A 24,350-nucleotide genomic window follows, 5' to 3' on the forward strand; every position below is an offset into this window, starting at 1 on the left:
TGATTAATTTTAATAATATTCGTTTGGTCTTTATCACATTATTGTTTCATTGTAACAAAAGCAGTCTAGGATCATCGAAAATTAAATGAGATGTGCTAATTTAGAGAATAAGGTAAACATTTTTGTTTCTTATTTTGTATATATGAATAAGTAAATATACAATACATAATAAGTAAACATCTTCATATATATTAAAATAAAAAAAACATTATTGTTTGTCGGAAAATTTTAAGAGGCACACACATAAGAAACGGTTCTTTTAAGTCGACAGATGATGATTTTCCACGATAAAAGTAGATGATGACAAACTTAGTTTACGATAATACTTTTTGTATGTGACTGTATATAAAAGTGAGAGCAACTTAGAAAATTTAACATTCGATTTAGATTAAGTCTACAACTATTTGTTAGATGTTCTTTTGTTATTGTTCAGAAAAAAAAAGATGTTGTTTTGTTAAAAATAATTGAGGTGACATATCGTAAACTTAAACAAAAAATCTATTTTATGATTTTAAGAGATAATTAAATTTATGATTTGTAAAATAGATAGACAAGTTTAACATGATAAATATATAAAAAGTAAATTAATGTTTAGCTAAAAATGAATTAAACATTTTAAATATATTTAAATTATTTGTATATTTGTGTACCCGCCCGTAGGGCGGGTTTAACCCTAGTAATTGATAATGACTACTTGGTCGACCAAAACAATAAGATTAATAAGTTAACATAAATGTAATTTAGCTTTGTTAGACATACATCAAGTTTATATATCTGACTTCATTAATAAAAGCCGGGTTTGTAACTTTGTATCAATTTGGTTCTACACGGAACGTTCCTCTACACGTGCGTATTGATCAATTATACATGGTTCTAACCCAGTTTTGTACAGATTCGTTTACAAAGTGAAGATTAAGTAATTTCCATGTGGTATAATGGGAGCAATATTAATGTTGTCTACTATGTTATTGTTGCCGATTTCTTGTAATGCTAATAATCAATTTAAGAAATGTATTCATATCATAAAAAAAAACAATGAATATTAAAATGTAGGTTTATTAATTACCTCAGCGACATTTTATTGTAAATAAGTGATAAATTTTAGGAGTATTTTATAGAGTTATTAACACTGCAGGGCAGTTTTCATGTTTTAATTACACAATGGGACAGTTGTGGCTACTGAGGTAGTTTATGTGTGAAAAGTCTTAACTTGCCCTTGATAAAGTGTAACTGATAGGGTAGTTTGGTAAATGTGTTTTTTTTTTTTTTCTGGTTACGCTTTTGAAATTTAAAATTCGGAGTGGGCCCCTACAACTTTAGAGATTGTGTTAATTAACTGGACATAAAAAAATTATATTCTTACTTTTTGTTGCTTTTACCGAGGTGAGAAAGAGAAATCTGAGAGACGACGGAGAAAACGATAGCAATGAAGGCATGATTTCGAAATAAGATGGTGAAGACGGCGGTTTCTTAATAGTGAAGGCTCAGAGAAGAAGATTGTGCGGAGAAGATGTCGCTAAGATGGAGCCCGGCGTGGGAAAGAGGAGGCCGACGGTTAGTTCCCCTTTTTTGGTGATATGTCCTTTTGCATATTTGGTCTCTAATTGTTAGTATCATCACAGAGGTGGTGGAGGTTGAGGGTGTGCGCGAAAGACCACCAGAGAGGCTATTTGCTACCGAACGGTTTCCGTGCGAGAGGGTGAATGTGTACTTAGCCGTAGATCGTGTATTATGGGCTACGGACGTGCTTGACGAAACCCAAATCGGAGATGTGCTGAACGGTACACCGGGGATGACGAAGCTGATGGGTTCATGATTTGGACATCTCTTCAAAATTCCTGTTTTAGACTGAATGTGGCGGACGTACAAAAGGCAGAACACGATTTTGAGGTAAGCTTACTTCTCATGTGTGTCCGTGTACATAGGATGTTAAGCGTATAAGTGTACAAAAACAATAGCGTACATGTGTACGTAACAAAAGTTGTGTACACGTAAACTCTGATAGTGGTGTACGCATGTGTACAAGTACTTGTATGTGATACTGTTTTTTTTTTCTTGCAGCTGCTTGTCAAATCATTGATGGGGAAACGAGGAAAGGTGAGGTGTTTGGGATGAAGAAAATTTTGATAAAAATGTCTATTACATGCTTAATTTGTTGAAAGAAGGACATTACAATGATAGAGATTACGAAGGCTACTAGGGTGGGAGTGATGCAGTGGATCCACTCTTTGTGTATAACGAGAAAGCAAAGACCAACAAAAGAAAACACAAGGGTGGTGGTGGTGAAGAACACAAGGGTGTACAAATGAAAACACAAGGGTGTACAAATGATTTGTGTTCATGTGTACATTTGTTTGATAGATAAAAACACATTAGAGATTTGCTGGGTTTAGTATCATTATGTACATTATGATATAGTTAGTGAAAAAATTGAAATATACGTCTTGAGAGATTAAATGAAAAAAAACTATAATGTGAATAAGCAACGATTTGTATATTTGAACTGTTGGGAGATACATATGATTTGTGTACATATATACCCCCTGATTTTTTACGTACACACATGGTTGCATACAATGCTTCATAACGTACACATGTACACATATGATATGTACATGTGTACATGTTTACTTGTGTACATATGCATATTATTATGTACCGTGTATATGTAGAATGATATGTGTACATTATAAATCAGGGACCGAAGACTAGTGTACGTACACATATTGGTGTACATATGATTTGGTTTAACTAGATGTACACACGTTTTAGGCTTTCAAGTTTATTTTAATAGATGTACACACTAACTTGACAGCCCCATCATTTGTGAGATAACCGGTGGTGTTGTGAGTCCGGTAGCAAGCTCTTTAGTATTAGGAGACCAATAGCTCAAGACAGCTGAAGGGGGCGGATCGGTGAAGGTGAAGAAATCCTTCGTGGCATTGTTTTGTAATTCAAGCAAGCTCATGTTGGGACGAACTGGTACAATCCTTGACATCTTTTTTTATCAATTGCAAAATTCCAGAGGGAGTCAGTGGAGGTCCATTCTCCAGGAATAACCATGTAGTGACCTGCCATGGCGGATCTGCAAATAGAAACATAAAAAAAAAATTAGATTACAGCAGCCTATTTGTTAAGGAGTTATCATTACGTGGGTTTTGAGAACATGCTAGAGTATTAGTAGTAGTAATTCGATGGAGATGGAGGTAGAAAATGCTTAACATTTGATTTGGAGAAAATCCAAACAAGAAAAAAAGTGAATATCAAAGATGAAGAAGGATTTTACAGCATAATTTAATCTGGGCCGTTGGAATATAAAGTATAAAGTAAATCCAAAGGCTGGGGAGAGAGACAGATATCAATCTTGTCAAAAATATCAGATTTAATGTGGAGCGTCGATTGGAAATAAGGATGTGTGGTGTGTGTTTATTCCCGCTAAAATGCTTGTTTAGTTACACAGCTGTTTAGTTTCAATGTAACTAGATTGTTTGGTTAAAAGGAAGCGGTTAGGAGAAAATGTGTTGGTAGAAGAAACTGCTCTATTATGTTAATAAAAATTTAAAACTGCCTTTGGGTGTAATATTCTCTATTTTATATTTGTTCTTTCTCTTCTAATAAGACATAATTTTCTTTTAATAAGATAGAAGTAAATAGTGTTTCAAGAACTGGTTAAAAGGGAATACAGACTACACTTTAACGGTCTTTTACCATTTTATTACACACCCTTTCTGGTGTCAAATGTAAAAAAACAAGATGAAGACGACGAAAGCTGTTTTTGTCCTCCAAAACATGAGCTTTCTCTCATCACAATAATAAATAGCAAAAACTCCTTTTTTTTGTGTCCATTTCTCCTAATCCCCTTTTCTCTTATCCTCCTGGTATTATTATTATTCAGTCGACAAAATAAAAATAACAAAGCATATCGCTGCTGCTGCTTGCTTGTTTGTGGGAGGGGGGGGGAAGGAAATCAGTAGACGCGAGCTTTGGGAGGGAAAGTGTCAATCTCATCGTCGAGAGTGTCCATGTGAACAGGCCTATACTCCAACCTCACTTTCTCGTCTTCCCAATACCCCAATGTATGCTTCATCCATTCTCCATCCTCTCTTTTCTGCACCCACACACACACACACATTCATTATTATATCATCATCATCATCTTCATTATAGGATATACGAATGTATGAGGAAAAGAGGGGGAATCAAACCGTGAAATCTTCCCGAGCATGTGCTCCTCTGCTTTCCTTTCGAGCTTCCGCTGAATGCATTGTTATTGAAGCGTTTATCAATAGGTTCTCCAGTTCTATTGTCTCTATCAGATCAGAGTTCCTGAATTCAGCAGATAAGTTAGCCACAAACAGCTTTTTGTAACATTGATAATTTAATAATCTCGACCCCGAGTGTTAAGTATCGTTTTACCATATTAAACTCCGATCTTTAACCTGGACATCCTCGAAACTTTCCCATGCCTTGTCGATCAACTGACAACCTGCAATAAGTTATTCCAGGTTAAGATAAACTGGCGGATTTTGCAGATTGGAGAGAGCTCTTTAATCCCCAGGACTAACTAAGATTAATTTTTGTTACCTTCTTCCAATGTTTCTTGCGTGCGGAAGACAGCTGCATTGTTCTGCATAATCCTCTGCATGTTCAATCTGATACTTGATGTAGGAAGCGACCCGCTTGAGTGTCTTAACTTGTTCAGCCATTCTATCGTCTTCTTGCCTGCATTCTCCTCCAGAGGCCTCTGTTTCTCCCCTGCACCCATCGAGGAATAAGGCAGATAAAAAACATCAGGTTAGACTCTTCTTTATGTACTTTATAATACAGTATCTACAAAAAAAATGACTAACCTGGTTTGCTTATCTCTGCTACCCTATTCGCACAAGCACGGCCAAACACAACAATGTCGAGGAGAGAATTTGCACCAAGCCTGTTGGCACCGTGAACAGATGCACAAGCTGCTTCCCCAGCAGCCATAAGCCCTGGAACCACTGCATCTGGATCATCTCCTTTGATGGTCACTACCTGCACGACAAAAAAAAATAATTACTCCTGATTTCTACTGCATCTCATATTTCAGTCTACACAAATTTCAGTAAAATTACTTCAAAAGTTCAACGACTTCTGCTATTCTTACCTCGCCGTGGTAATTTGTTGGGATACCACCCATGTTATAGTGCACAGTAGGCAAGACTGGGATTGGCTCTTTGGTAACATCAACACCAGCGAAGATTGCAGCGGTCTCAGATATTCCAGGAAGCCTTTCTTTTAGAACTTCTGGTGGGAGATGGTTCAAATGGAGATAGATATGATCCTTATGCGGTCCTGTCCATTTTAGCAACGGTTAATCCAAAACTAGTATTTAGACTACACAGGATCACGAAATCAATCATGGTCCTCAAAGACTCATAATGAGAGTTAGCTGCGAAAGTTGAATATAGCATACCTACACCACGACCTTCCCTGATTTCCATAGTCATAGATCTAGAGACAACATCTCTTGATGCAAGATCCTTGGCTGTGGGAGCATATCGTTCCATAAAACGTTCACCTTCACTGTTTCTAAGGATACCACCTTCACCTCGGGATCCTGCAATAGTACAGTAGACAAACACCAAAAATGAACATGTGACAAACCACTTTAAATCTCTATCTTCTAAGTAAATGGAGTATGTGAGGACAAGATGCTAACCTTCAGTGATGAGACATCCGGCTCCATAAATACCAGTTGGATGGAACTGAACAAACTCCAAGTCCTGCATATGACGTAATCAGACAACAATATTATTAGTATACAGATACGTTATACACCATTTATCTCAAAACGAAATAGGCAGCATACCTGGAGTGGAAGACCAGCACGTGCAACCATGGCATTGCCATCTCCTGTGCATGTATGTGCTGAGGTTGCAGAGAAGTATGCTCTGCCGTAACCCTGGAAAAAAATGAGGCACAGTGTGAGTAAAGTTGCACAACTGGAAAAATTCGTAACATGAAAACTACTAAAAACTAGCTCACCCCAGTGGCCAAGATTGTTTGTGCAGAGCGGAAACGATGCAATGTTCCATCTTCCATGTTTAGTGCAATTACTCCCTGGCAAGTGCCTGCAGATCGGATAACAATGTTGCATAAATACTAACGGAAGCTACAAGTAAAAGGAAAAGATATCCCAAACACATACCATCACTAGCCATGAGCAAATCCAGAGCGAAGTATTCAACAAAGAACTGTGTGTTATGCTTCATAGCTTGTCCATATAAGGTATGCAAGAGAGCATGCCCAGTCCGATCCGCAGCACAAGCACAACGGTAGGCCTGACCACCTGCAGGTAGAATAAAAAGAAAGCCAACATGAGAAAATCTACTAAAAGAAAAATGTCAAAGCACCCGAAACAAAGTCAGCAAGAGCATAGATGTATAAATCAAATAAAATGATCAAAAAGGTAGCAAGACGTTAGACAAAGTCACCTTTGCCAAAGTCAAGACTCTGACCACCAAACGCACGCTGGTAAATTTTACCCTCTTCAGTACGAGAAAAGGGAAGACCATAATTCTCAAGTTCAATCACCGCTTTTGGTGCCTCTCTACACATATACTGTATGGCATCTTGATCACCTACACAAAGAAAATCAATAACTGTTCAATGCACGCACAAATACTAGCATGAGCAATTAACTAATACAAAAGAAAAGAGGAGTTGCAATGCAAAGAGGACGAAGATTACCTAGCCAGTCACTTCCTTTGACAGTATCATACATATGCCATCTCCAGTCATCTTCAGACATGTTTCCCAGTGCAGCATTAATACCACCCTTCACAGATCCCCCACATCACATTAAAGCTCATCAAATCTCAAAGAAACCAAAACTCCATTACTAATCAGAATGGTAAAACGAAATTAACCTGAGCAGCGACGGTATGTGACCGTGTGGGGAAGAGCTTGGTGATGCAAGCGGTGTTAAATCCATGCTCAGATAATCCAATGGCCGCCCTAAGCCCAGCACCACCAGCTCCCACAACCACCGCATCATAGGTGTGATCCACTATCGTGTAATCACCTGTCTGCTGCATGATCAACATCCATACACACAATAAGCAAAAAAAAAAGCAATTCTAACAATACGCAATCCCGATCAAATTCAATACCAAAACTCAAACGGATTTGATGGCGGACGAAACTATTGACTACTGAATAAACCGTTACTCGAGATTCCACGTGTATTTACATACGATCGAAACGATAAAACTAGCAATCGGAGGAGAGATCTTACGGAACCGGTGGAGAGGAATCTGGAAAAGCGAGATCCAGAGAGCGAGGTCCTTGAGGAAGGAACACGAAGGCTACGAGAGACGCAGCGCCACATCTTCTTCTTGTTCTTGAATCCACTAGCCGATCAGATTCGATGCAAATGAAATGGTAGACGAAATCGTTTTTAAGTTTACCTGAGAACTCGCGAGCGGAGTGAGAGAGAGCCACCGAGGTGAGGTGCTTATTAAAGAAAAAATGGAAAACGATGACTTCTTTTAATTCCGTTTATACCCTTACTCTCTTACGATAACTACACCTAAACCGGTTTGCTTTGGGAACTAAACCACCCCCCCATGGTTAGGCCCTCGTATTGGTCAAATTGATAACATGTTTGGTGGACAATTTATATTTTATTGCCGTCTCCTGCTCATTTTTTAGATCAAACGATGAAAGGGGTAACTCGATTAAAATAAATAATTTTAAAATTATTAAATCATTTTAAAATAATAATGGCCATTAAATAATTTTAAATAATAATGGCCCATGTTTTTATTATCTATACCAGTAACATACTCATCAAATTATTCCATGCTTCCATAAATACTTTTTTCAATTTTTATATAAGGTGCAGCTTAAAAGTATTCGGAAACGTAGGAAGGGATAATCGTGGACGGTTATAATCCAGTATTTGGAAACCTTTTGTGAGGAAAAGACTACTTTGAATAAAAGATAACGACGACTATAAACATCAATTCCGTTGTCGTCCAGCGGTTAGGATACCTGGCTTTCACCCAGGCGACCCGGGTTCGATTCCCGGCAACGGAGCTATTTTTTAACATTTTTGAGTTTTGGTTACTCAACCGGGCCTGATCATTAACATAGCAAAAATCCAACACAAACATATAATGCAAAAATTCCAAGTTTCAAACTTCAACTTGGCTAAAAGTTACTGCCAAATTTCAAAAGGCATAAATAAATAGTCTAATAACATAATATCCGCAATTGTTTTCATCAGATATTTCCAAGGTTTCAAGTTAAAACTTCCGAGCAGCAGGCAAAAGTAACCGGTAATGTTCCGGAAAAAAAAAACACACCGAAGTGGTTTTCAAAGAGTGGTCTAACTGTTGAGGGAAGACAGCATCCCTCCAGCTGAGCTAGAGACCACTTCCCAACCCGGACCCTTCACTGGAAAAGCTTCCTGTGCTTGAGTCTCGCCAGGTAAGGTAATCATCAGGTCACTCCGGTCAAGCACCCTGTCAAGATCCTCCTCGCTTATGTCGGTTTGTATCAGTTTATCTTCAGCATTTTCGTCGTCCTTAAGCAACGCAAGTATGTCATCTTCCTGCGTATTTGTTTGGTTCAAGCGTTTACTAAGAGATTAAAGGGTATAGTACAAAAGGATTTGTTTTTTGAGAGAAATTAAACCTCTAACGGTGTTGAAGACTTGGCACGTTCTTGATGAAACTGCCCTTTGCCAATAACCACATGTTCCAGCTTAAGCTTACTGTACGCTCGTTTCAGAACTCGACCCTGCGCAAAACGTTATACTAGTCTCAATAAACAACAATCTCACTGACTTGAGAGTAGAAACATGATTAATAGTTTTACCTCTATTGACTGAGCAGTCGCAAGCCTGTAAACATGAACAGGTTTTGTCTGACCAATTCTATGGCATCTGTCCATGGCTTGCAAGTCCATTTGAGGGTTCTGGAGATCAGGCAACCCACATACAGTTAGAGACCACCCAGAAAGAGATAAAGACCACGAAAGAATTTCTTAGAAAAATGGACTAATTTGATTTTTACCCAATCGCTATCGTAGAGGATGCATGTATCTGCAGCAGTAAGATTAATTCCGAGTCCTCCAGCTCTGGTACTGAGAAGAAATATCCTGCAGTTGCTCTTCTCATTATTGAATTCTTGGATCTGTTTCGTAAGAGATAGACCTTGTGGTTATTATATGGTACGAATATTGTTATGATGCAAAAGCAGCATAAGCACAGGACAAACCTGTCTTCTCCTTTCTTCTAGTTTCACACTACCGTCGATTCTGCAAATCTCAAACCCCTTCTCACTGAAGTAGTAATCCATAATGTCCAATATTTTTGTCCACTGAGAGAAGATAAGGACCTGTTCACCAGGGAAAAACAAAAATCAGAGCCGATCTCATGGAAAATGAGCTATGCACCAGCCACCAGGGGTTGTGAATTGTAAAACATACTCTGTGATTTTTGGCAAATAGCCGAACAAGCAATCTCTCCAATAAGCGGAATTTACCGCACTGTCCCACAATATCTTCCAAAGGTGGGTAGAGATCTATTAAGAAAAGGAACAATTAAACAGAATGGTACCATGATAAAATTTTGAACACATTTGTAGAAAGGCACACTGACACATACATGAGCCATCTAGTTGCCCCACGAGAAGGTCAGGATGGTTGCAGTTCTTTCGAAGTTGAATAGCAAGATTGTTAAGCTTTCCCTTCAAGCCATGACCTGATAATATAACGGATGAACAAAGCAATCCAGAAGAGACATAACTAATTGTAAAAGCATAAAACACACAGAAAATCAAGTATACCTCGGATAGTATCATCTCTAATATGTGCTTCCAACGTGTGATTCACAAGATGTTCCTGGAACTTCTTCTGATGATCCGTCATTGTAGCATAGATGATAATCTCTTTTTTCCGAGGAAGTGAGAGCTCAACATCACATTTCATTCTTCGGAGGATGAAAGGTCGTAGTATATTATGAAGTTTCGCAACAACCTAGCCAAAAAGTTACTCTTCTCATGAGATATATTTATACAATCAAAGAACTCTACTGAAATAAACCATAAATGTTCATACTTGAGCTCTTCTTTTCTCTTCTCCTTCTTCCTTAGTTGCTTCATTATTATTCTTTCCAGAAAAATCAAACCTATAAAGTACTCAATTTATCAGCTGGATACTTAAAGAGGAATAAATGTTTAAAAGATGAAGCTACGGATAACAGTAGAAAAGTACCATGATTCAAATTCTTCATGTGATGCAAAGATGTCAGGCAGAATAAAATTCAACAGTGACCAAAGCTCAGACAAATTATTTTGCAGAGGTGTTCCTGTCAGCAGAAGTTTGTTCTCCATATTCAAGTATCTTAGCTCCCTCAGCAGTTTACACTTGTGGTTTTTCAACCTGTGACCCTATAAGATTAAATAAAAAAAAATAAGTTACAAGATGATACAAACTCATGTGCCTAGGACGCTAGTCAATCTGGAGAATTACCTCATCAATCACAACATATTTCCATGGATAGTGCCGCAGATTTTTTTTAGCATCATTCATAGCAACCTCATAAGAAGTTATGACTATAGGGAACTTCGGACCAACAGTTCTGGGCATGTGCTTCTTCCTGAGCTCATCCCTTTCTTTCTTATCTCCATGGTAAATGATTGCATTAATGGAAGGCGTGAACCTATTCAACAAGAGAACAAAAAATTGAAAACAAACCCCAAACCTTGACACATATATATAAACACGAATGGTCAAGAGAGTACCTAGAGATCTCATTCATCCAGTTTGAAAGAGTAGAGAGTGGAGCAATTACTAGATACGGACCATCCAACCCATTTCCTTTCAGGTGTGATAGGAAACCAATGGTTTGAATTGTCTTTCCAAGTCCCATTTGATCAGCCAAAATTCCATTCAAACCATTTTGCCACAATGAAATCAGCCATTTCACACCTTTGAGCTGATAGGACTTTAACTTTCCGCCAGTAAGAAGAGGAACAAGTTCACCCTGCTCTTTCATGACTCTTTCTTCCTCTGTCAGATCTGACTCGGCAGATTCACGACCTTCCTTAGATCTTGAAATCATAGCAGCAACAGCTTTCTTAGCCTTCATCTGAATGAAAAATAAAACGTCCAACATCCAAAAGTAAGTTGATTTTCTGAACAACACAAAAGATACCCAATATGAGAGTGGATGGAGTTTATAAAACAGGAACTAACACTGTCGCCCTGAGTAGCCGCCTTTCTTTTGCGTCCACGACCTTTCTTCTCGGGCTCAGGCTCAGGCTCGGCCTTTTGGGTCTCACCTTCTATCCCATTCTAGCAAAACACAGGAAGTCAATTAAGAAAAAAAAAAAACAACTCTCATTACAAATGTGAATAACCAACAAGAAGAAGATTTTACTTTGGTGATATCCTCCATTTTCTCAAGGAGGAACTCAGAGTAGAGCTGGGTTTGCGTCAAGAGCTCGTCAAGTTTAGTAAACTGAGTATCATTCAGATCTGGAGCTTCACCAGACCCAGCAGCACGTTTAGCAGTCTCTTCATCTTCCCGGATTTTGAGAAGCTGCTCTTCTTCCTGAGCCATGGCCTCAGAGATAAGAGACGAATCTCCATTCTTGGCTAGAAGTATCTCTTCCTCTACCACAACAGTAGCTGTTTTCTCTTCACAGTTTTCCTTCAAAAAGTAAAACAAAACAAGGCCCAAATCGATACACATTTACAGAAGAAAAGGCTTCACACTCGAAAGCCCAAAGAACACAGAACAAACCTCATCGCTGAGAACAGAAGTGGGTGAGTCGCCGGAGCCATCTTTCTCCGTTTTGCCGTCGCTGGCCATTTCCGAAGCCCTAAAAATCCGAAAGTAAAATGACGAATCTAAAAAAATCAACAGAGATAAACAATGCTATACCACAACAAGCAATCATACACAGATTGGGAAAAATCCCCAAAGAATAACAGCGAGAGGCGTTAGGGATCAGTAACATCGCCGGATAAAAAAAGGAGAGGTTGGGAGAGACTTACGGAGTGTTTTCTGTGGAGCGCAGACTAACCATTGGAGGAGAACCCCAAGCGGCGGGAGAAATCACCGAACACTCTCTCTGTCTCTCTCTCAGACGCTTTCGGAGAGCAAATTCAAAACGAGGGTATGGTGAAAAGACGCACTGACACATTTTTCGATTTTTCTATTAATTGGAAGTAGCGCCCACTGGCGGGAAGATTGTAATGACACTTTTACCCCTATGTTTCTCCTTATCTGTATCACTGTATTCTCATTGTATAAATAGTACAAAGGCACAGACAGTGGTTATGGGTATTGTATATTTGTATTACTTTTATTGACTGAATTTTATATAAATTATTATTACATCGAACAACACAGGCAGAGAATCCTGTGTATATTAATTACTAAGTTTTAATGTAATCCTACATTACCCAGTGGTTATATAATAATAAACATATAGAACAAAAAATGATGACAAGTTAAAATGCTAAATGGTTTCGTTTGTTTTGCAGGTGCATAATAAAACGCTAAACACATTATCAGACGGAAAGAAAACAAAGGAGTATCTTACAGAACACACACACGCATGTTTAATGTTTATTGCTACGGGAAGACAATAGCGTCAGCCATTAGATCCATACTCACGCGACTTAGAAAACTCTGACCGTGAAAAGCATATTCTGATTAGCTATGCTTATAGAATGAGCCATTTGAATTGGTAGAAGACCGTTCTGTCATATTCTGATTAGCTCTGCTTATAGAATGAGCCATTTGAATTGGTAGAAGACCGTTCTGTCATATGCTTCCCACGTAGGATGAATCATAAGGTGCCAGGATAGGGAAAACCGGGACAAAATATTTCAAAGTAGCTTACCAGGATGGGTTTCGAGAAATATATATCTTAGACACTATGAAACCTGTGAGTGTCAACCCCTCGATATAGTAGTAACAAGAGCATATATATATATCCTTTGAAAAGACAGATCAAAATGTGAAAGTTACCTGATCTATACCTGCTCCTATGGTTGACTTGCCCAGAAAAATCTCAACCAAGGTTTGTGAAATTTACAAAATACGGAGCAGGATTTCTTTTACTACTTACAATATTTTAGCAAGTTATGAGAAAAAGACCCAGTGGCTTTAATAAGTAGACTAAAAGAAGGCGAAACATGTCAATTCAGAAACATCTCGACCTCTGGTCTCAAAGGAAAAAAGTTGTGCGTAAAAATTTCAAAAACCTAGACTTCTGAACGTAAAATCAAACATATTGCAAAGAGAAACATGAGAGCGAGAAGCCATCTCAAAAATTCTTACCGAACCTGTTAGGGAATGATGGGATATACATACCTGCTTGATTGGTCCATAAGCCTCAAACTCTCTTTTAATCTTACTCTCAGAGGTTTCGTAGTTCTGCAAGTAGACAAGAGGAGCATAAAGTCAAGTACCACAAAACACACACCTGTCTACAATGGTCGTCAATTCAGCAGGCAGTGGAACTTACAAGTCTTGCAACAAACAGTGTCTTGTATGGATCTCCAGAAGCATTGGGATCATTATTCGGATAATCTGACAGACAAAAAAAATATCAAACTGTAACTTCAAGTCACCAAAACAGAGCTGCTATATAAATTATAAAATAGCCAGCTCTGATTTACAATTCTTTAGATCCTCTGCAGCCTTTTCAACGCCTTTCTCCAGTCGTAATTTATGAATTCTCTCCCTTTTCTGTGCCTGGTGGTCCAAAATAGAATAAAGATATACATGTCACTAAAGTAAGCATAACAGAGAGAGAGATTGAGATGAAAACATACAGCAGTTTCAACTTCCGGCTTAGGTGGAGCATACTCTGGATCTCCATGTTCAGCAAAGTGACTCACATATTGAGCCATGCCTAAGAAAATACACACACCCTCCTCATTATGAGTAAAAAGTTAAATAGAATCAGAAGCAAAAGCTCGCAAACCTGTATAAGGAGGGCATTTTCTCTTATCAGGTGGTGGCTGGAACTCCAAGGGAGGTCGTGGCTCAAAGAGCTTCAAAAGATTGGGGGTCAAGCCTGTGGGATGGCTTTGACCCATCTGCGAAACAGCAAGTGATCATATTAACTTTCTAATACTAAGATGAAATCCACCTCAAACAGGTTACAAAGCCTTCTCCTCATGGTGAATCCATACATCTTATTAATGCTAAACTCTCATTTGATATTCGAAATTCAGAAGTGATCATGTTATTAGCACCTGATCCGCAATAGTAAAATATCAGTAGATACTGAGATAATACTTGATGAAAAGAGTAGAACACAACAACCAAATCATAGAATCTTAATAAATATCTCTAGTGTAAGATAAATAAAGCAAACGAGAGCAAAATCATCGGAGAGAAGAGACGACGAACCAGCTTTAGCTGAAGAACATTGGATCGGTTCTGAACCTTAGTGCGTGCCTGTACGGCAGCGTTTTGGTTACGCATGAAAGGCTCGTTCATGTCCCCCATGGTGAAGGTCGATCGGAGCTCAGCTAGGGCTTTTCCGGGAGGGAGAATGGAGATGGGTTTCGCTGGAAATTTGAACGAAGGTTGAATAAAATGTACAGTAGGTTCTGTTCTCGTGTGAGGATCTTAATCTTATTTTTAAATTATTTATATTTTTTTATTTTAGTTTGGCAACAAAATTTTCCAAATTTAAAATATAATTAATTATTATTTTTTGGCAAATTGGGCTGAGCTGAGAGCAGAAAGACATATTTAGAGTCCAAAACAAAAATAGGACATTACCATTCAAAGCCAAAATAAAAGAGAGTTCCTCAAAATTTTCTCTTTAGCAAAGTGATTCATGCCTCTTAAGTGGAACGGGAAAAAATAACAGTGATCATGGATGGACATATTTTTTTTGGAGGGAGGTGGGAATAACGAGACTGATCTTTCTGACATGGAGTATATAAGTATTGTTACGCTACGCCGGCTCGGGGACTACTACACTACCTTTGATAAAGCTTCGGCGTATTATAAAACACACACAAGAAGCCTACTTCAATCGACGGCTGCTTCGTTTGGATGTTTGAGTCGTTGTTCCTTTGTCCGCAAGTTTCAGAGTCTTTGTCAATTCCCGTACGTTCTGCAAAACAAAAACAGAGATTAAGGTTAAAGACCAAAGAACCCATGTAGAAGAAAAATACATATACAGCTGTCCTAAGCATCAATGCACTAAGAAGCTAAGATCGCTTATTTGAGAAGAGGAAGCTTGCTATGTATTTTTACTATTTAAGATTATCAAGATCAACCGCATGGGAGTGGGTAGTATAAACCAGACCAATGCACCATGAAGAGAATACTACTATAACATGAAGGAAAGAAACAGAACAGAACAGTCAAGCAATTACTAGATCTCTCTACCTTATGTGGCTTACTCTGAAACTAAAAATGCAGACAAAGAAACCACATTCTCCCACCAACTAAACCGCGGAGAAAGAGATCTACAACCAAAACACTAACACTTCAAAGCCAGAACCCGAAACATGCTTCTTTTTGTCCTAGTTGCCTGATGTGGTAAGATCAGGCCAGGAAAGGATAATATTAATAGATGAAGCCTATCTACTAATTAACACTTGTACATAATAATATACTAAAATCTAAACCCACTTAATATAGCTGGGAACATTCAACTTATGGGGACAAAAAAAATCCCGCGACGCAAATCAGCTTTGCATTCGGAAGTAGAAGTACTGCGATGGGCGATGGAGAACATGCTTCAACATGTCAGAGCTTCGGGACAAACTGTAAGAAACTGATTGCAATGATAAAGGATCCCCATGCTTGGCCAAGATTTACGACAAAATTGGAAAGGATAGAAACGTTACAGATATGCTTTCCGGACATCAAAATCACTCATGTTTCACGGGCGCGCAATCAGACTTCTGATTTTTTAGCTAAGACTGCTAGATCTTTCCATAGGGAATTGCATTTTATTAATTGTTCTATTCCGGTTTGGTTATCCAGACCAGCTCAAGTTTGACTAATAGAATGGCCTTTTGAAGTAATAAAAAAAAAAGCATATGACAGAACGGTCTTCTACCGATTCAAATGGCTCATTCTATAAGCAGAGCTAATCAGAATGAATCAAAAGTCAGATTCATTGTTAGAGACTCTCACCGTGGAATGCACCGGGGGCGGATCTATAACTACGGAGCGAATAGACATCCTCGCGATCTCCGAAACGGCGGCTTCCACCACATCAGGCACATCACTGGTAAGCTCCTCGTAAGCAGCCTCAAACGCCTCCTGCCAAAACCTGGGCAGCCTGATACGACGCCCATTGTTATACACATCCCACATGTGCTTCACCACTTTCTCCCTCTCCTCCATTTCCTGATCTCACCAATCAAACCACCCCTAATCAAAAACATAACCAACCAACAGCGAAATCTGGAAGGAGATTTGATTAACTCACGAGAACGTCGAGATCCTCGTGGATCGGAAACACCAGATCGTCTGTGAAATGGCTTATGTTCCCCGCCGACCACCGGAGATTCACCGTGCCGGTGAGCATTGACCAGAACGCGAGGAGGAGAATCGCGGCCAAGGCCCAGAACTTGTATCGGCCTTTCGAGAATAGCGCGGAGTAGCCGTTTTCCTTCTTGGCGTTCGCCGCGGCGGAAGAAGTGCTGAGAGGTAAGGTATCGGCGTCCTTCATTGGATCGGAGACGGAACAAGTGTTGAATCTGTAACTACGGTGTCGTCCGTTTCTCTTCCCAATCTGGAAAGTGTGAATGAGGAAAAGTGGTTTGCTTATATATAAATCCTTTAAACTATAATTAGACCCTTCGTTTGTTATTTTTTTAAGGACCGACACTATTAACACGAAAAGTATATACATATTTTTAGAGAAAGTGATCTGTTTTCAACTTCATTACTTTAATGAATTTGGTTACCATCTTAAGAAACTATTTAGATCGATGAAAAAGGAAGCTCTTAATTATTAAATAAGACTAATTTATTGCTATTTTCACTTCTACAATAACATTTAAAGGTAAAATTATTCTAATTCACCTATATTTCTTCATCTATAATAGATCTCTATTTATTCCACTATTTATAGAGAAAGAAATATCATTTTTTTATTTTTCTTTGTACATTTAAAAATTGCTATTATAAAAAAAAATATTGGAATATATCTTACCTCTATTATAGAGTTTTTTTATTTTAAAAGTGAAAATAACAAAATAGAATGGAAATAGTCTAAGTTGTGAATATAAAATATATTGTTGCTGCTATGAAAAAAAACACAAACTAATATACTCGCTTTATTTGATCAAAAAAAATATATACTCGTTTTATTTAATTTCAATGATAAAAATTGGTTGAAACCATACATTTTTTCTCAACATCAAATTTATTGTAAATCAATTTAGTAGACCCATTAAACCACAAGAATTTTTTGGTCAACAACCACAAGATTTATATAGAACCTTGTAATATTATTTTTCTTTTGTATCCAAAGTTTAATAGTACTAAACAAATCTTAAATCACCGACTTAGTTGATATATTAAGAAAAAAACTAACGAAAAATAACAAAATTGGAGCAAAAGGAATGATAAATACAACTAAAGGACAAAATTATTTTCCAATCTTCAAATTGGCCGGGGGACGAAAATGATCCACAGAGAGACCCCAAACGTTAAAATCAACTTCTTCGATCCGCCACTTCTCCGTCATTTGTCTCCTGTGATTCGCCGATGCTTCACCGTACCGAAACACGGTAACCGAAGTTATTCCGCCGTGAGCGATGTTCACATTGTCCACGTACCTGTAATCATCCATCACCGATTCGGCGCTAGTCTCCCAGAAAACGTCGCCATCCTTGGTCCGCATACTCAGAAGCCGCGAGTCCTCAAACTGAATCAACAGTCCCGATCTTTGGCTAAAGTAACCCCATATAGTATGATGAATGATCTCAAAATTTGAACCGCTTTGAGCCTCTCTAACCGCTGGACTTGTCTCCAGTTTTAATATAAAGCAATCCTCGCCGTTAATTATCTTCTCTCCGATGCACGTCGCGTCGAGGAACAAATTCGCCGTTGATCGAGGATCTAAACCCTGGTAACAACAAACCACCGGTTCATTAATAATTTAATATATTATAATAACTAAACCGGAATTGAATTGTAAAAAAAACAAACTAAACCGGAACTGTACCTGTAAAAACCGACGAAGAGGTCTCGGCGTACCGGTAGACGCGGGTGTTTGTTGGTTAGAAGAATGCCGCCACGAAAGGCGACCGTTACTTCCACATATGACTTTACAGCCAGAGACAACGAGCTCCAAACACCAGAGATCTGGATCCTTCTGCCACAACACAAAACCACCCATCTCGTCATTACTCTTAAGATTGCCGACAGATTCATCTCCTTGGTGAAACTCCGACGCTGTCATCTTCACTTGTCCGGTCACACACATACTGTTCACAGCGTTTAACGCTGCTGGTCCTCCCGTCGCCGCTATGTACTGTTGCACTATATATTTCGCCGTCGAAGCTTGCTGCGTGCAGTCAAATAATTAGTGGGATTGTTGATTAGATCGATTGTGATTATTGAGATTACTTACGATGGAAGAATCTTTGACAGGCTTATGAACGGAGTGACCAACTTGGACTTGAAGGGGTATAAGAGGTGAACCAACGAGATAGAGAAGAAAACGAAGCTCGTTGATACGAGCAGCGATCAACGGCTGAGACCATTTATCAGAGGTTTGAGCTTTCATCCACGTCATCATGTTCTGGCACCTCAAAGCAGGGTTATTGCCCATACCGGAAAACATCTCCTCCGGTATCGGAACTTCCAAAACCGTCTCCAAACCATCGTCTTTGTCTATGTTGGGACACAGCTTCCTCATACACTTGCCACTCCTTCGGTTCTTCCTGTTCTTTCGTTTTTCTTTTGTTCTGTGAGCGATCGACTGAACGAAACCTACAAATGGTTCAAAGATTGTCAGCACGCCTGTATCTCATCAAACCTATCTTCTTTGTTTTTTTCTATTTCTCTATTTTGTTTTTCTAGTGATTCCCTAACCTTTGTAATTTCGTTCATGTTTAATTGTTTTAAAGGTCTTCCGGTTGATAGTTGTGGTTCTCCTTTGTTTCAGGCTATTTTAATTGGAGTTTCAATTAGTCTCGTCGTCTTTAATTAGCTTTGTGTTCTTGATAACAAATACACAAGTAATTTGCATGTCTCATGCTCATGCCATACATATTAATCTTATAGATTTTTTATTCATATTTTGTGAATTGTTGTATTTTTCCTGTGAAAATTGAGGGGACGAAATTATATTTTAATTTTTTTCTTGAATGGCTTTTGTTTGTCCTTGTCTTTAGGATTTGGTCTATAACGTTACAACAATATTGATTTTTGTAAAAAGAAAATATATTGATTTCCTATTTTTGTGCTATTCAAATGGGGTTTGTTACTTTGTTTGGTCTTTGTTTCATTGTTTGTATTCACTATTCAGTTAAGCTTTGTTTTTCTTCTTCTGGAGTTGGAATAAATATCATTTAATTGTTTATGGACAAGTTGTAATCGAAGTGTACGGAGGAAGTGGATCAAACTATGTAGTTATAAATTCAAACTAAGTTACTTACCAAGATCATTAAGCAACAATCCAAGACTGTTAAAAATTCAAATATTTGAGAGACACTAGTTGGAAATTTGGAAGACTATTGGCCACAAAATTTGAAGCCCATTAATAGGAAGCTAATATAACAATTGGGTAACATATATAATCTCAAAAGACCAGCCAACACTCGTACGAACAGGCCAGCTAATACCTTAAATTCCAGTTTTACCCTCAACGGCTGATAAAATTAACACAAGAGCTAGCGGCTGCAGATTAAGGGAGGAGGTTTGGTAATAAGGAAGCTTCTGATAAGTGGTGGTAGGTTTCACTTTCTTCAACCGTAAAACCTAATTCCTTGCAATATAGAGAGTCCCTTCAAGAGTGAGTGAAGAATCTCTGTCGTTGATAGTCTGGTGATTCGTGTAGTTCCGTTCCGTTCCGTTTTGGTTTACATAGATAGGCTCTAAGATTAAAGGATGTTTTCTAGGTTGTTAGTGTTAATCATCATCATAAAACATTGGTTTATTTTGCTTTGTTCAGATGTCAGCGACTGCTCTCTCAAGATTAAACCCTATTTCTCAAATTGGGTTTCAAGTAGCTGCAAAAAGCAACAAGACCTTCTTCTCCGGTGCTCAAAGGAGATTGTTTTCTGATTCCGGAAGGAGACTACGACGAGGAGCCATGGCTACTTCCGGTTCGCTCCCAGTCTTTGGAGACGCCTGCTTGGATGATTTGTTCACAGCTTGTGCTAATAACGGTTTAGACTTCACTAAGAAGCCTTCAAGTCCTGCTGGTGTTGCCTTCCTCACTGCTGCTAGCGTGAGACTTGGGAGGAAGAGAGAGCATTTAAAGAACAGATTGGTCTGTCACTACTCTAGCATCGATCCCCTCGACAAGACTCCTTCACTCTTTGGTGGTTTCTCCAAGACTGTCCACACCACCTCTACTGTCTGTTTCTCGGCTCATGAGCTGTCTACTTCTCAAGACTCTGAGCTTTCACCAACTACTACATCTCTTAAGTAAGTTCTCTATATCTTTTTTTTTCTTTGTCATAAGTTTTTGAGTTTAAACTTTTAATTTGATTTATTTTTGAGCAGGTGTTTGAAGCTGGTGTCTGGTTCATGTTACCTCCCACATCCTGAGAAAGAAGCAACAGGCGGAGAAGACGCTCACTTCATCTGCGATGAAGAACAAGCCATTGGTGTTGCTGATGGTGTTGGCGGTTGGGCTGAAGTCGGTGTCAACGCTGGCTTGTTCTCTCGTGAACTAATGTCTTACTCAGTAGCAGCTATTCGAGAACTGGCTAAAGGTTCTTCTATTGACCCGTTGATGGTCTTAGAGAAAGCGCATTCTCAAACCAGAGCTCAAGGCTCCTCCACTGCTTGTATCATCGCTTTGACAGACAAGGTAAGTTTTGTTTCCTTGCTTGTGAGTGAAACAACAACAACAAAATAAAGCTTAGGTAAAAAATGTGTTCTTGTTTCAGGGACTACACGCTATTAATCTCGGAGACAGTGGATTCACGGTGGTTAGAGACGGGACCACGGTGTTTCAGTCACCGGTTCAGCAGCACGGGTTCAACTTTACTTATCAGTTAGGGTGTGGAGACAGTGGTGGCGACATGCCTCGCTCCGGTCAGGTCTGTTCTCCTGAACTCTTAATAAGACTGCCACGCTACTTAAGCCCTCTAACTAGTGAGTATTTGAATTAGGTATTCATGATTGATGTGGAGGCTGGAGATGTGATTGTGGCGGGAACGGACGGTGTGTATGATAATCTATACAACGAAGACATCACAGGAGTGGTTGTTAGCTCTGTTAGAGCTGGATTAGACCCTAAAGGCACAGCTCAGAAGATTGCGGATTTGGCACGTGCGAGAGCACTGGACAAAAAACGGCAGTCTCCTTTCGCCACCGCGGCTCAGGAGGCTGGCTACAGGTATTACGGAGGAAAGCTTGATGACATCACCGCCCTCGTCTCTTACGTAACACCAGCTTGATCGCTCCTTTTGTTTTAAATTTTGTAACGGTATTATCTGATGAGCTCACACACTAGTTCATGATGTGTACTTTGGTTTCAATGAATCCAAATAAGTTTTTATCTTTCAGTTGATCAGTTTTATCACAGGTGAATCCGATGATGGTTGGTCATATACGAATTGGTATACTCTGTGTTGTTTATTTATGTGAAAAAAGTGTTGATGGTCAGCAGCTATATGAAAAAGGAACACTCTCTTCTACTTGGAAATACAATCTCTGAAGATCTTGAGAAACGGAGCCATCATATTCATCACTTTGTTTCTCTTCTTCCTCTTACTAGTCTTTATCTTCAGCTTGGGGAAGTCATAGACAACACGTTCCTGAACCAAGTAAGTTGTTGAATCCTCGGTTGCTACATTGGCTGACGAAGCATCTTCCTCTGAGCACAAGCTTCTAAGCAATTTTTCTAGTGAAGCCGTAATCTCTTTGAACTCGGGACGAGCTTTAGGATCCGCTGCCCAGCATGCTTCAAGGAGACAACCAACTCCTGCCGGAATATTATCCAGACTAGGTCTCTGGTTCTGACCAAAAGCAAAAAAAAAAAAGATAATCAGTGTCTATGTTTCAAGTGGTTAATCAATGAGCTTTTGAAAACGTGGCTTGCTTACTGACTTTACTGGCAGCATAAGCAACAAAGATGTTGTTCTTTCCCTTGAATGGGACTTTGTTGGTAAGCAATTCCCAGAAGACAATAGCAAAGCTGTACACATCCACCTTGTGATCATACTCTTTCTTTTCCCCAACTTGAAGTGCCTCATGGCTGAATATCTGAGATCAACGAATCAAAAAACATCTTAATTTGTGATACCCAGTGGATAGAGATTGAAATCTATTGGAAACAATCACCTCAGGAGCCATCCATCTATAGGTACCAGCTTCACAAGTCATGAAACCTTTAGTTTCCTCTCTAGCAAGTCCAAAATCAGCCAGCTTCACATGTTTCTGATCCCTTGTTAACAGCATATTACCTTGCAACAGAACCAAACCTCTGCTAAACTCAATACCACAATCTTGAATCAGTGATATTTGCACATTTAACTAAAAGAGATCATTTATACTAGGTTTCAAATCACGGTGAATGATGCCATTAGCATTCAAGAACTCCATTCCACGAGCGATATCCAAGGCAAAGCTAATGGCGAGCTTCAGATCAAGAGGGTTTGGACGAGTGCTCAACATAAACTTGTGAAGAGTATTGCCTTCCATGAGTTCAGTAACAATCATCAGCTTTGGCTTTACGCAGGCCCCAATAAACTGTTCATCAAAAATGAATCTCAGCTCAGCTGACAATACTTTGATATAATAAGAGACTAATAACACACACGAAAACAAATCCAAAACCTGCACAATGTTTTCATGTTGAATCTTGGAGAGCAACAGAACCTCCCTCTCAAACCTCCTCTTCTGCTCAACGCTAACGGCAGCCGCTCTTTCAGGCTGGAATATCCTCACTGAGACAGGGTTCACTTCCCTGAACCTATAAATCATAAAGAAGCCATCTTTGACACAAACCCTGATGAAAAAATTCAAACTTTGTAGACAACAAACAGCGAAATCAAGAAAAGGAAAAGCCTTTTGAAGAACCCACAATCCTCTGTAGACTTTGGAAGAAGAGCCTTCGCCGATCAGTTCCCCTAAGGATACTTCTTTGGCGTCGACAAGAACGTCGTCGTTGATGCTGAAGTGGAACTGATCGTCGTAATCGAGGTCTGAGTAGTCGTCGTCGCTGTCGTCGTCTGATTCGAGACCTTTTGAGGACATGAGAAATGGGTAGTTTGGATGAAGCTTCTTCTCCGCAGGAATCTCTGTTGTTGCCTCTATTGAAGGTGCTCGTTGGTACCCGCGAGGCATTGTGGCGTGAGCGACGAAGACGAGAGAGAGAGAGAGAAGAGAGTGTTAAAGTGTGAAAGCTGTGCATTTATATACGCGAAATATATTGGGGTGTTTCTGTAAAGTCTTATCAAGTTTTGTACCTTTTCTGTAAATTTAGTTTTTTCCAAAAAGAAGGGAACGAGAGGGAAAATAAATGGAAAATTTAATAAGTCTATAGTAAAGAAACATATTCAAACACATTTAATTCTGTGTGTAAATACACGTGTTTATAATAACTGGTAAATTTAATTAGGATTAATGTTGACCCAAAGTAAACTTATAGATAAAGATTTAATTGATTTAAATGATCAATTCTTCTGTTGATTTTCCTTATTGTTGATTTGATAAATTAGGGAGTACAAATATTTATCTTTTATATATTTAGTTAAAAAATCTCCAGTTTTAATGACAACTTTATCTGGCTGGAAAGAAAAAAGAAACTTTATCTATACAGGATTTGCAGTATAAATGAAAATGACTTATACGTAATGAAATTTGGAGTTTCTATTTCAGCTGGAGAGAAAACCAATTTGGTAACTATATTATATACTAGTGGTTTTCCGGTGCTACGCGCCGGATTTTTATAATAATTTAAATATATAGTTTAGATATTAAAATATATTTTAATAAATTTATCAAATTTTATTATCATTTTAAAAATTATTTTTCAAAATTATAAAATTATTTTAATTTTAGGTTTAATTCCTACATCATTGATTAGGGGATTTAGAGAAATGGAATAGTTAGTAAAATTTAAATATATGCATGGAAGGCATATTAATCTTCATATGAAATATATTATAACTTTAGGTAT

The 24,350-nt window shown here is 38.6% G+C and overlaps 7 protein-coding genes and 1 non-coding gene across 11 annotated transcripts; 2 read left to right on the top strand and 6 right to left on the bottom strand.

The window, feature by feature from the left end:
• Nucleotides 1–3,651: 3,651 nt before the first annotated feature.
• Nucleotides 3,652–7,518, bottom strand: LOC125575052 (succinate dehydrogenase [ubiquinone] flavoprotein subunit 1, mitochondrial-like). Of its 2 annotated transcripts, none has more exons than XM_013798090.3 (15): nucleotides 7,271–7,518; nucleotides 6,903–7,064; nucleotides 6,724–6,811; nucleotides 6,468–6,614; nucleotides 6,182–6,322; nucleotides 6,019–6,104; nucleotides 5,843–5,935; nucleotides 5,693–5,756; nucleotides 5,447–5,590; nucleotides 5,138–5,325; nucleotides 4,851–5,025; nucleotides 4,585–4,755; nucleotides 4,417–4,486; nucleotides 4,206–4,326; nucleotides 3,652–4,108 (listed from the first exon to the last, which is right to left on the bottom strand). In XM_013798090.3, exons 1-15 carry the CDS (start codon nucleotides 7,361–7,363, stop codon nucleotides 3,968–3,970), a joined length of 1,884 nt encoding a protein of 627 aa, XP_013653544.2. In that variant the 5' UTR covers nucleotides 7,364–7,518; the 3' UTR covers nucleotides 3,652–3,967. The 2 variants fall into 2 exon arrangements, with proteins under 2 accessions (XP_013653544.2, XP_013653545.2); XM_013798091.3 differs by having other exon boundaries at nucleotides 6,903–7,061; nucleotides 7,271–7,512.
• Nucleotides 7,519–8,001: 483 nt separating this feature from the next.
• On the top strand, nucleotides 8,002–8,073 carry TRNAE-UUC. Its single transcript has one exon. It is a non-coding gene; the product is annotated as a tRNA-Glu (tRNA).
• A 78-nt stretch (nucleotides 8,074–8,151) lies between these two features.
• On the bottom strand, nucleotides 8,152–12,279 carry LOC106358333 (ATP-dependent DNA helicase DDM1). Its single transcript, XM_013798089.3, has 16 exons — nucleotides 12,043–12,279; nucleotides 11,789–11,867; nucleotides 11,423–11,695; nucleotides 11,239–11,337; nucleotides 10,785–11,131; nucleotides 10,513–10,702; nucleotides 10,255–10,430; nucleotides 10,099–10,168; nucleotides 9,828–10,017; nucleotides 9,647–9,742; nucleotides 9,469–9,563; nucleotides 9,258–9,377; nucleotides 9,054–9,173; nucleotides 8,857–8,955; nucleotides 8,674–8,778; nucleotides 8,152–8,590 (listed from the first exon to the last, which is right to left on the bottom strand). Exons 1-16 carry the CDS (start codon nucleotides 12,189–12,191, stop codon nucleotides 8,366–8,368), a joined length of 2,433 nt encoding a protein of 810 aa, XP_013653543.1. The 5' UTR covers nucleotides 12,192–12,279; the 3' UTR covers nucleotides 8,152–8,365.
• A 200-nt stretch (nucleotides 12,280–12,479) lies between these two features.
• On the bottom strand, nucleotides 12,480–14,610 carry LOC106358339 (U1 small nuclear ribonucleoprotein 70 kDa). Its single transcript, XM_013798097.3, has 6 exons — nucleotides 14,417–14,610; nucleotides 13,986–14,100; nucleotides 13,834–13,913; nucleotides 13,678–13,753; nucleotides 13,524–13,588; nucleotides 12,480–13,432 (listed from the first exon to the last, which is right to left on the bottom strand). Exons 1-6 carry the CDS (start codon nucleotides 14,513–14,515, stop codon nucleotides 13,253–13,255), a joined length of 615 nt encoding a protein of 204 aa, XP_013653551.1. The 5' UTR covers nucleotides 14,516–14,610; the 3' UTR covers nucleotides 12,480–13,252.
• Nucleotides 14,611–14,745: 135 nt separating this feature from the next.
• BNAA07G37450D lies at nucleotides 14,746–16,797 on the bottom strand. Its single transcript, XM_013798098.3, has 3 exons — nucleotides 16,467–16,797; nucleotides 16,169–16,384; nucleotides 14,746–15,134 (listed from the first exon to the last, which is right to left on the bottom strand). The coding sequence occupies exons 1-3, from the start codon at nucleotides 16,707–16,709 to the stop codon at nucleotides 15,045–15,047; spliced, it is 549 nt and encodes a 182-aa protein (XP_013653552.1). The 5' UTR covers nucleotides 16,710–16,797; the 3' UTR covers nucleotides 14,746–15,044.
• Nucleotides 16,798–17,542: 745 nt separating this feature from the next.
• Nucleotides 17,543–19,312, bottom strand: BNAA07G37460D. Its single transcript, XM_013798096.3, has 3 exons — nucleotides 18,621–19,312; nucleotides 18,213–18,554; nucleotides 17,543–18,113 (listed from the first exon to the last, which is right to left on the bottom strand). The coding sequence occupies exons 1-3, from the start codon at nucleotides 18,906–18,908 to the stop codon at nucleotides 17,634–17,636; spliced, it is 1,110 nt and encodes a 369-aa protein (XP_013653550.1). The 5' UTR covers nucleotides 18,909–19,312; the 3' UTR covers nucleotides 17,543–17,633.
• Nucleotides 19,313–19,788: 476 nt separating this feature from the next.
• LOC106358336 (probable protein phosphatase 2C 80) lies at nucleotides 19,789–21,732 on the top strand. Of its 3 annotated transcripts, none has more exons than XM_013798093.3 (5): nucleotides 19,789–19,943; nucleotides 20,166–20,644; nucleotides 20,723–21,032; nucleotides 21,112–21,264; nucleotides 21,337–21,732. In XM_013798093.3, exons 2-5 carry the CDS (start codon nucleotides 20,166–20,168, stop codon nucleotides 21,622–21,624), a joined length of 1,230 nt encoding a protein of 409 aa, XP_013653547.2. In that variant the 5' UTR covers nucleotides 19,789–19,943; the 3' UTR covers nucleotides 21,625–21,732. The 3 variants fall into 3 exon arrangements, with proteins under 3 accessions (XP_013653547.2, XP_013653546.2, XP_048592793.1); XM_013798092.3 differs by having other exon boundaries at nucleotides 19,819–20,006; XM_048736836.1 differs by having other exon boundaries at nucleotides 19,906–20,038.
• A 51-nt stretch (nucleotides 21,733–21,783) lies between these two features.
• On the bottom strand, nucleotides 21,784–23,707 carry LOC106358337 (serine/threonine-protein kinase STY13). Its single transcript, XM_013798094.3, has 6 exons — nucleotides 23,253–23,707; nucleotides 23,006–23,141; nucleotides 22,723–22,918; nucleotides 22,511–22,632; nucleotides 22,277–22,432; nucleotides 21,784–22,185 (listed from the first exon to the last, which is right to left on the bottom strand). The coding sequence occupies exons 1-6, from the start codon at nucleotides 23,513–23,515 to the stop codon at nucleotides 21,862–21,864; spliced, it is 1,197 nt and encodes a 398-aa protein (XP_013653548.1). The 5' UTR covers nucleotides 23,516–23,707; the 3' UTR covers nucleotides 21,784–21,861.
• Between the last annotated feature and the right edge of the window lie 643 nt (nucleotides 23,708–24,350).

This window comes from Brassica napus, chromosome A7 (assembly GCF_020379485.1).
Source record: "Brassica napus cultivar Da-Ae chromosome A7, Da-Ae, whole genome shotgun sequence".
Classification (NCBI taxonomy): Eukaryota; Viridiplantae; Streptophyta; class Magnoliopsida; order Brassicales; family Brassicaceae; genus Brassica; species Brassica napus.